At 35.2% G+C, this 10892-nt stretch overlaps 1 protein-coding gene across 1 annotated transcript in view; it reads left to right on the forward strand.

The window, feature by feature from the left end:
• Nucleotides 1-10886, forward strand: part of LOC121383603 (A disintegrin and metalloproteinase with thrombospondin motifs 16-like) — a 52524-nt gene extending 41638 nt beyond the window's left edge. The window contains exons 25-33 of the mRNA XM_041513693.1: nucleotides 386-542; nucleotides 1054-1179; nucleotides 1685-2071; nucleotides 3615-3800; nucleotides 4381-4506; nucleotides 5151-5324; nucleotides 5773-5952; nucleotides 7452-7636; nucleotides 10701-10886. Coding sequence (XP_041369627.1) covers nucleotides 386-542; nucleotides 1054-1179; nucleotides 1685-2071; nucleotides 3615-3800; nucleotides 4381-4506; nucleotides 5151-5324; nucleotides 5773-5952; nucleotides 7452-7636; nucleotides 10701-10862 — 1683 coding nt within the window. The 3' untranslated portion in view covers nucleotides 10863-10886. The remainder of the gene's footprint in view (nucleotides 1-385; nucleotides 543-1053; nucleotides 1180-1684; nucleotides 2072-3614; nucleotides 3801-4380; nucleotides 4507-5150; nucleotides 5325-5772; nucleotides 5953-7451; nucleotides 7637-10700) is intronic.
• Nucleotides 10887-10892: the final 6 nt, after the last annotated feature.

Here is a 10892-nt window from a genome sequence, read left to right on the forward strand (position 1 = left end):
TTTGTAATTTGTGTTTGTAAGTTCTGTTTGTAAACTGTGTGTGAAAGCTGCATTTGTAAGTTGTGTTTGTAATTTGTGTATGTAAGTTCTGTTTGTAAACTGTGTGTAAAAGCTGTGTTTGTAGGTTGTATTGGAAAGCTGTGTTTCTTAGAACTAATATTTTAGACATTTTTATCATTAAAATTTACATAAAACTAATACCGAAGGTTTATTCATCAAAATGTTGCTCCCATCCACTTTAAAGTTTAATGTTTTTTGAGACAACAGTGCAACATAAGAGAAAAATAAACGTTACCAGTTACTATCAAATGTATGTTCCATGTGAGATTATTTTCACTTCTCATGATCTAAAAGCAAATACTATAAGATGTGTTGCATATTGCAGTGTTCCAAGTCTTGTAGCTATGGTGTTAGGACAAGGAAGGTAGTTTGTCACCAGGACCAGCACTCAAACATGAAAGTCAGGGACAGTCTGTGTGTGGCTGCGATGAAACCAGTGGAGAAAGAACACTGCATGGTTGCAGTTTGCTTAGGAGATGTCAGTTAGTATAGTTTTGTAATAGATAATAGACATTTCATTACAATTACTGAATTTAAAACCCTGTAAATGGTTTCAAGTAATGTCAAAATGTTTTAACAGTAATTTTTTAGAATTACTCTGTATACCATTACTTATAATAGCTGTTAATGACATTTAACTTTTATTTGGAGCAGTGATCACTGACCTGTTAAACCTTGAACGTTGAAATTGTGGTCATACAGTATGGGAGAGAAACCTTAAAACCCATTAAATATTATTTAACAACTTCCCAGTAGATGAGATCAGCTGAGTGAGACATACAACATATATAGTACACAAATTAGCTGACCCGTTTTGAAAAACCCTAACAGGTACCTACACATTTCTGTAGACAGAGTGAAAGACAATGATTCGTAACTTGTTGGGATGGGAAATCACCCAGATGAAGAAGTCTTTCATGTGAGATACACACTTAACTATAGTCAACTTTGACCTGCAAGTGTTGTATGCTATCTGTTGACTCATGCTTACAGGTTGCCATATGTGCAACAACACAGTGGACTGTTCAGCCTATGGGAAGACATCTTGCATAGAATATCCTGACTGGGCCACGTCCAACTGTCCAGCCTTCTGTGGATACTGTTCTGACCACTGCAGTGGTTCGTTCACTTAACTTACATGTAGTTATATCTTATTTCCTGTTAAACTTTAAGAAAACATCCTTTTGATATAATTTTGAAAGTGATAATGGTTTTGTTGTTCAGATTTACAAAATCATTCAGCCTGTTCATTCAAATTCTAAGTTGAATTCTAAATTCTAGTTACAAATAATTTATTCTTATTTTATTTCATGTCTGTGTGAAATTCAAAAATTCAAACCACTACTTGAAATGAAAAGTTGTTTTTTGGTGGGAGGAGTATTTTATTTTCAATAAAATAGACATTTTTTGTTGAGCACTACTGGAAAACAAAACAAAGTAAATGTCCAATATTAATGTGAAATGGTTGCTCTTTGAATTTGAATAAATACTAAAGGTATATGTTTAGAAAAGGTTAATTCATTTCAAATAAAAATCCATGATGAATCTTTGTATCTGGAACTGAGTAAACAAATTAAAATATAAATGCAATTTGAAGTACCGGTATTTTAAATTTTGTTTATAGTTAAGACATCAGTTCGCCCATCTACATACTCAGCGTGTAAAGATTTGTCAGACTGTGCTTCCTATGGTAAAGATGTTTGTCAGAAGTATGTTAGCTGGAGTGAGACAAACTGCCCTCACTTCTGTGGCTGGTGTGAAGACAAGTGCCAAGATAGGCAGGACTGTTCACAGTACGGGTCAGATGTCTGCACCAAGTATGCTGACTGGTCAAAGGTGAACTGTGAGAAGCACTGCCGTCTGTGTGGGGATCATCACGGGGTGGAGTACACAGCTCAAGCCACGTGTGTGGACAAGTCTACAGACTGTCAGTCTTACGGCAAGAGTGTGTGTGGAAAATATGGAGACTGGGCCAAAAAAAACTGTCAAAAATTCTGTGATTTGTGTCAAGGTAAGACAACTTATTGATTCAAAATGTTCATTTTACTTTACTTTAGCTTTATGACTCTTTAAAGGTGCATTTTACAATTGTAATATTTAAACATTTAGAATAGATACTCAACTTCTGCAATGTAGGTCACATACAAAGGTTGTTTTAGGGAAAATTGACATCTTATGTCCTGATTATGACTTTGTGGATTTTAAACTTATGGCATTCTATCTTAGATGTGACCTGTAGGTGAGGATATATATACATCAGCTTGATTTCACTGAGTCACAAACTTAAAGAAGTGGCTTTGACCATGGAAGAAACCTATAAAATGAAACCCCTCTAAACTGCATGGACCCCTAGGGACCAACTAAAACGTCTGGTAGTGAGGGTCATCCAGTTTTCAGGGTGTTTTACTAGTTGTAACATATCTTATTACCATGAAAGTAAATGATTTTGGGATCAGAGTTTTGTTACTGAGGCAAAAGCCTTTGTGGTATAAGGATTTATCAGTACTAATATGACAAAAGTAACCGGTAACAAAATTGTAAAAAAAACCTGCTACAAATGAAATGTTTCATTTCTGATGGATCCAGATTTTTGGGGTACATGCAGTTTACCATTAAACAAGCACATTGGGACTGGATTATTCATCTGGTGTTCAGTTTAAAGATGTTTCCAGTTGAGAGCAGTAAATTTATTGTTAAAAGATTGGTAAATAATAGGACCATGAGAAACATCTAGTTTTGATAGAATTCCAGTTCACTAAAGGTCCAATTTTATGGGGTTTCGTGTTTGACGACCATTTCTAGTGAGGTATATAATATAATTATACTATGAAACTAATTATATAGCTGATGCTTCAGATACATTATCCATATATTAGAAGAAAGGTTTGTGCTATTCTAGCTTTGTCAGGTTAATAGCAAGACCAACAGGAAAATATTTTCATATGTAAAACAAAAGATTTGGAAGCCTACATTAGAAGATGATTGTACAACAAGCCTGTGTTAGAACATTTTGCATGCAAAAACAAAAAAAGAAGTCTAGACTTCTATTCTATCAAAGATTTACGATATATTAAAATAAAAACCACTTCATTTTGGTGTTGATTTCACATTGTCTTTATTTCACTGCAAGCAGGTAAAATCAGGTATTTTGTATATTAAATTAAAAGCTACTCTGTTTAGGTGTTAATTTCACATCATCTGTATTTCATTAAGAGCAAGCAGTCTGATATTTTGTATGTTAATTGGTGTTAATTTCATATTGTCTGTACATCTTTATGAGCAGGTAAATCTGATATTTTGTATGTTAATTGGTGTTGATATCACACCATCTGTATTTTTTATGAGCAGGTAAAGTTTGATATTTTGTTATATTAATTGGTGTTGATTTCACGTCTGTATTTTTTTAAAAGCAGCTAGTAAAGTCAGATATGTTGTATATTAATTGGTGTTGATATTACAAAGTCTGTATTTCTTTATGAGGCGATAAAGTTAGATATTTTGTATGTTAATTGATGTTGATATCATGTCTGTATTTCTTTATGATTGATGAGCAGGTAAAGTGAGTACGTCTCGGCCAGCTGTAACTGTCAGTACCGCTGAAAGCCCAGCCTGCCAGGACACAGTTGAGTGTTCAGCCTATGGAAGTGATGTCTGCTCAAAGCCCGAATACCTCGGCTGGAATAAGCAGCATTGCCCACAGTTCTGTGGTCTTTGTACAGGACTAAGAACTACCTCTTCTGGTAATTGTAATCAAATATCGGCTTTGTTGCTTTTTCTTAATGTAATGACAATATACAGTTACTGTAGTATGATTAGGGATGGGATGTAGCCCAGTGGTAAAGTGCCCTCCTGGTGCGCAGTCGGTCTAAGGATTGATCCCTGTCTGTTGGCCCGTTGGGCTGTTTCTCGTTCCAGCCTGTGCTTCACAATTGGTGTAACAAAGACCATGGTATGTACTGTCCTGTCTATGTGATAGTGCATATAAAAGATCTCTTGCTGCTTTAATAAAAAAAAAAAGAGTAGCACGTGGCAGCAGGTTTCCTTTCATTATCTGTGTGGTTTTTAATTATAATGTTTTCAGTGCATTGTTAAAATAAACAATTCTTCCTTCATGTCTGTAGTAAAATCAAGACAATTAAAGGAAACTGAGGTGTCCAATAAAAGATGCTAATAGCAAATAATCCAGGTATACACTCCATCTGAGTTCATTTGTGAATGTTTAATTTTTTTAAACTAGTGATATTTGCTTGATGATGTTAATTGTTGTTTTATCCTGTGTGTGACTGTACTCTTGGTAAATGGTATGTACTTCTGTTACAGCAGTTGACTGCAAGGACAAACTGTCAGACTGCAAACAGTATGGAAACGTGGTTTGTTCTCAATACAAACAATGGGCAGCAGAACATTGTGCCAAATTCTGTCATTTGTGCAAACACAGAACCAGAAGTAAGTCTTGGAATACCAAACAGTTGTGAATTAAGTAGCACATTTAATTAACTGATAATTGAAATAATATTAAATATTCATTGAAAATTAATGTAATTAATTAACTCTTGTCCAAAAGAGCATTTTGAATAAGACAATGCTGTAGAACAATTTTACACATAGAACATAGTTTGAAACTGGATGATTTAGACTGCAGTTCAGTACAATTTCTATATCAGAATATATTGTAAAAAATACAGCATTGAGAAGGTCATGTGACTACTAGTTTTAGGGAGTAGGCCCCTACTCTCCCTTGACAACTACTTTACACAAAATCAACATAGATCAACCATGAACATTTTCAGTTAGCCACCCTCATGTTAGAGCACAGCCTCATGTTGCTGTTATACTACACTTGCACAGTTATCCGTTAGTACTAAATATTACAAGTAACTTCAAACCAAGAGATCAACCTACTTGTAATCATCAAAGAAAGATTTTATAAGGCACATCAGAATTTTTTTTATTTTTTTTATGAGGAACTGTCTTCTAAACCGGACTATATTAAGCTGCTACAACAAGTAAAAACACAACAAATGATCGAGTGGTGCCTATATAGAGAAACGATAATTGTTGTCACAGTAGTTATTTTGAACTGTACCCAGGGTCTGTCCGCCCACAGAGAAGACTCTGCAACACAGTGCTGACTGCCGACACAGGGACCGTGGATCTCATAGAGAGGCTGTTGGAAGGGACGCAGTGTAAACAAGTTATTGTAGCTCCTCTCGGAAAACACATCAAGCTGCACATTCTCAACATGAATTTAAAGTGCATCAAAGGTAAACAGACTGCATGTAAACACATGTAAACAGACTGCGTAGTACATGTACAAACAGACTGAGTAACAAAATACCCATCTCCTCTTGTATGTAGCAATATGCCTATGTTTTTCATCTTTTTTAATAGGGCCTACACCCATTATCTAGGCAGGCATATTTGCAGACATTTAGCAGGGGGTGTCTAGACTGGTGAGCGAATTTTATAGTGGGAGGGGTCAAGTCATGATTGTAAAAAAGAAAGTTTACCCTAAGGTGGGGGTTCAACCCCCTAAACCCTCCCCTGCTGGGGTACAGGTTAATGTTTTATTTATCACTGCAATAATCTGACATCAAATGAGGATTCCATAACCTATCTTAAATTAAGATATCTTGTATCACCAAATGTCACCTTTAATCCATAAGTGTGTGTGTGTGTTTTAAATAGTGTTATTTTCTCTGTTTGTACCAGGTGACACATTTACAATATCTGAGGTTGGTGACACGAGACTGACGAAACTATGTACAAACAAGCAGCCATTTGAGTTTGTGTCGAGCAGTAATACTGTGATTGTGAACCTTCATGTAGCCAGGCGCGGACATGGTGTTTACTTCAACTACACAATGCTTTCATCTGTCCAACCTATACCAGGTATGTATCCATTGTAGTTTTGAATAACTGCTTACATTACTTAGCCATTTATTTTGGTATTTGTATTTATTTCACATCCCCACAACTGGTCAAAGGTCATGTTATGTGCTTTCCTGTCTGTGGGAAACTGCATATAAAAGATACCTTTCTGCATTAAGAAAATGTAGCGGGTTTCCTCTGATGACTATGTGTGATAATTACCAAATACTGTAAAACGGGTATTATTCGCGGCAGTAATTTTTCGCGATATCAAAAATGCAGGCAGTTCGCGGTTTTTAATTTTCGCGGTGTCATGTTTTGTTTGTTTTTTGGTTTGTTTGTTTGTTTTTTAAATTACTAACACATACAAAACTATACTTTGGTACATAACATCAAATTGACACTAGAGTGGTCAACAGAGGTATGCGTAATATTATCCCTTTCTGAGCGACTCCGCTGCTAAGTACTGCAGCCACATGTCCAGCTGCGACCACACTGTGTGTACAATTAATGAAATTAATGAAATTAATCCAGGATGTGGTTCAATCAACTCTCCAGAAAGTGTGAAATAAAGACATATACTTGTAATAGTAATCTTGTTTTAATGTTTAAACACCGGTTGTTAAAAACGTCCTCACCTCTTGTTTTTGTCACTTGTGGTTATGTTTTTCCGGAAGTTTACGAAACCATTTGTGTCCTTTATTTTGATTGGCCAATTAAAAATGGCTATTATAATAATTTCTAAATGTTTATTCACAGCTTAACAATACCAGTAAGAATGTCTGTTCCAAAAATCAACTACATTTATCATTCTTCACAAAAACAGCGTTATGGCAGGTTAAATTTTGCAGTGGTTAAAAAAAGCGTGGACAAACCTGAAACTGTTGGTTTACCTGACCCTTCAACGTGTTTAACAATAGAAGTTCAATCGACACAGGCCGCCAATGATGTCGTTGATAAATTGAACACTTCTACAAATCATAAACAAAAACACGGTGAATATAGACTGTATGGTGCAGAACAGCATGCCAAAATTGCTAAACTGTTTGTTGTTGGGTTTTTGTTTTTGTTTTAATGGATTTTATTATTTGCGTAAGTGTTTTTTTGCGGCTAAATTAAAAACGTGAAAATTACACATTCGCGTATAATACCCGTTTTACAGTATTTGACATCCAATAGCCAATGATTAATTAATCAATATGCTCTAGTGGTGTTGTTAAACAAAACAAACTTCTTTTTTTTTCTCTTGTTTTTCACATCCTTTTTATATAAAGTTTGAACTATTCAATGTCACAAATGCACACAATTTATGCTCCATGGGATATGAGTGTATATACATATAACTCCCACCATACTGGATTAACTCAAAGGTGTTGCTCTTTAAGATCTGATTTTACATCACTGAATTAACAAGAAGCTATCAATTAAAGAGGAGCCAACACCACAGTAAACAGTGTATAACCTTAAAAAGAGAATCCATCTGATGTGTTTTCAATAACACACGTTATTTCTGTTTGCAGCTTGCAGCTATCAACTGACGGCTACCTCAGGGAGGGTGACCAGCCCTGGTTACCCACACGGTTACAGTCCCAATCAACACTGTGAGGTTTACATCACTGGTGAACCTGGCAAGAAAATCCAGATCAGATTTGAAGACTTGTCCCTGGAAAAAAATGACAAGGACTGCAGACATGACCTTGTGGCTGTAAGTGGCTTGTGGGGTGGTGTCCACTGGGAAATAATTGTCACCACCATTTTCAATACCCATTCAGAAGTGATATATGTACCTTTTAATGTTAGTAGACATTTTCATACCAATTCAGAAGTGATATATGTACCTTTTTAATGTTAGTAGACGTTTTCATAACCATTCTGAAGTGATATATATGTACCTTTTTAATGTTAGTAGAAATGTACATGTGTTGAACAGAATCTCTTTAAGGGCTATAAATTATGCAGGTTCCTGTATATGATCAAAACTTGAAGATTACAGTAGTGGAAAACATTATTCAGCATTGGAATACAAATGATGAAACACACTTATATCACATCCCAGCCGCCACTAAAATACATTACATTATTTTTAGTCCCCTACCAGTCCAACCGGAGGGAACTATAGGTTTCATCTCCGTCCTTCTGTCCGTCAATCCCAGATATGTTTTCCAGATATTTTTTGCAGAAGGCTTTGAGTTATTGAGCTGAAATTTTGTGTGTAACTTTATCATGTACTGTTACAGATCAAATTTGACTTTAATGGCGATTTACCTATTTTTGACGGAGTTATGGCCCTTGAACGTAGGCAATGTGAAAATTGGTTTTCCAGACTTCCTTTTTAGAAGGCCGTGAGATATTGAACTGAAATTGTGTATATAGCTTTATCATCTGTTACTGATCAAGTTTAACTTTCAGGGTGATTTACCCACTTTTCACAGCTGTTTGGCCCTTGAATGTAGGAGTTACAAAAACAATTTGTGTCAGGTAGGGGACGTGTATTGCATTGGCAAAATGCTTGTTATTCCGTGGGGGAATCATAGGCACATTTATTTTAGTCTTTGGCCCAAATATTTGGTAAATAAATGAGAAAGCAATTTTTGGAGGGCCAAATTCTTCCAAAACATACAAGGGTAATAATCTCTTTGTCATATAATCTTAAGCTTAATACAACATGTTTTTGTAAACTGTACATGCAACTTTAATTCCAGTCAGCCATTACTTAATATTCAATTGACATAAGAATATGTGATGTGGCGTCTTTTTGAATGGAAATAACGTCAAACTTGAATGACATCATTTTGAATATCCTTACATAAAAATAAAACAGTGCTTAATGGGTTTTTTTAACACTGGCCAGCATTCAGTGTAAAGTTGCTATTGACATGTTTTTGTTTGATGACTATGAATGCATGTCAATTATGGAGTGTCAGTCACCGTAGTACATTTGCTTAAATGTCAATAAACATAGTCCCGCGACCTCATTCAATCAACCATTTGACTCGTGCTTACACTCATTAAAAGTTCAAGCATGACTCTCTTGGGCACATTCTCTGAGATTCCCTGGTGGATGTGTCCAAGACCTCAATTAATTTTCATCTAATTTGCAAAGTTATAAAATTCTGAAAGTATGTGTTCTGAAAAATATCACATACTTTGATTACAATGGATATGCTAATTATTATATGATAAAAAAAATTATTGACAAAAACATGTTTAGTGGAGGCTGTGATAGGGTATATATTAGTGTATTATTTTCAGTTGTATGATCAAGTGCAGGGCTCACGCGAGGTCAAAATCATAGAGCGAAGTCACTTCTCTCTCAAGCTTTAGTGAGGGCGATGTTTTTAACAGCAGGGAGACTTGAAGTTTTAATCCTAAAAATAAAATACGCAAAAATTATTTATCTTAATACAGGTTCAACTTTTACAATCTGTATTTTTAATATTTTTTTTTTATATTTTTTTTTATTATTATTTATTTATTTTTTACCGTCTGTACTGTTAATTGATGAATATGTGCTCTATAGTTTAAAAATTAAATCACCTTTCCACATGTCGCCTTCTTTAGAAATAATGAAATGTAATTGAACAGCACTAATTTAACCATTTAGAATTCATTCTCTTACAAGTTTGTCTTCTCATTTCATTTAATAACTACTCCATGCAGAGTATTAATCTATTAAGAGTATTAATCAGTAGATTAATTTACCGTGGTTAAGCTTAGATTAAATGTGTTCCACAGTCAGTTTCTTAATTGATACACTGTGGAGTTTTTAGACTAGTATCCGTGAAGGTGTGAAAATTGCTTATCTGCTGCTCCTTGTTGTTTAACATAAAACATTTTTTTTATAGAATTTACCGTGGTCTCTTAACACAGGCACATTAGCGACTTGGAGATCCAGTTTAGGTGGCCGCTGGGTGTGTAGGACAGGTTACCTTTTATTATGAGTGCATATACATTAAAACTCCACTAGGACAGGTTTGCTTGTATTATTTTATAATTTCGACATTTATTTTGTATGTTGAATTTATTCATTATGACAAAGTGTACGTAAAACTAGTCAATTACTCCCTGCATTTTTTTTTTACGTTGACGTCTGCTGCTCCAAATGAATATTTTTTTTCAGTGTATTTTCCAGTGGAGCATGACCCAAACTCCCTAAAAAATAATTCACCATTGTCTAGATCCCCACCCTTGTACAATTTTCAGCACATTCGCCTGACAATACGCTTCAACAGTCAGAAGCACGTTTAGGCCATCTATTAGTGCCAGACACGGGTGTTGTCTGAGCTAGACAGTCTACCAGTATCTGTGAGCCTATCGCATGATTTTTTCAAACTCTCAGACACTTCACACTTAATTATTATCTATGAATACATTGTAGGTGTTCCTCAAGTTGTCACCATTCATTCATGATGTGTACATTGCAAGTGATGGCTATTTTTTAAAAGGCGACACAGACTTCGCCTTACGGTGACTTGCACTGAGAGCGAAGTTTGGGCTCACTTCGCCCTGTCGCGTGAGCCCTGCAAGTCGTAGTGCTGTGTATTGTGAACACTCCTACCTGAGTATATTTATTTTCAGTTGTATGATCAAGTGGTAGTGATGTGTATTGTGAACACTCCTACCGGAGTATATTTATTTTCAGTTGTATGATCAAGTGGTAGTGATGTGTATTGTGAACACTCCTACCTGAGTATATTTATTTTCAGTTGTATGATCAAGTGGTAGTGATGTGTACTGTGAAACTCTTAAAAGAGTATATTTATTTTCAGTTGTATGATTTGGAGGCTGGAGGTAGTGCTGTCTTCTGTGGAGAAAGAGAAAGTGTAATATGGGAGTCATCAAGTCCATTTGTGAAAATAGTATTTATTACAGACAGAAATAATTCAGGGAAAGGCTTTGCTGCTTCCTACTCCATAATGGAAAAAATGTAAGATTAGAATTAAACATTGTCATTTTTTGAG

This window comes from Gigantopelta aegis, chromosome 10, assembly GCF_016097555.1.
Source record: "Gigantopelta aegis isolate Gae_Host chromosome 10, Gae_host_genome, whole genome shotgun sequence".
NCBI lineage: Eukaryota > Metazoa > Mollusca > Gastropoda > Neomphalida > Peltospiridae > Gigantopelta > Gigantopelta aegis.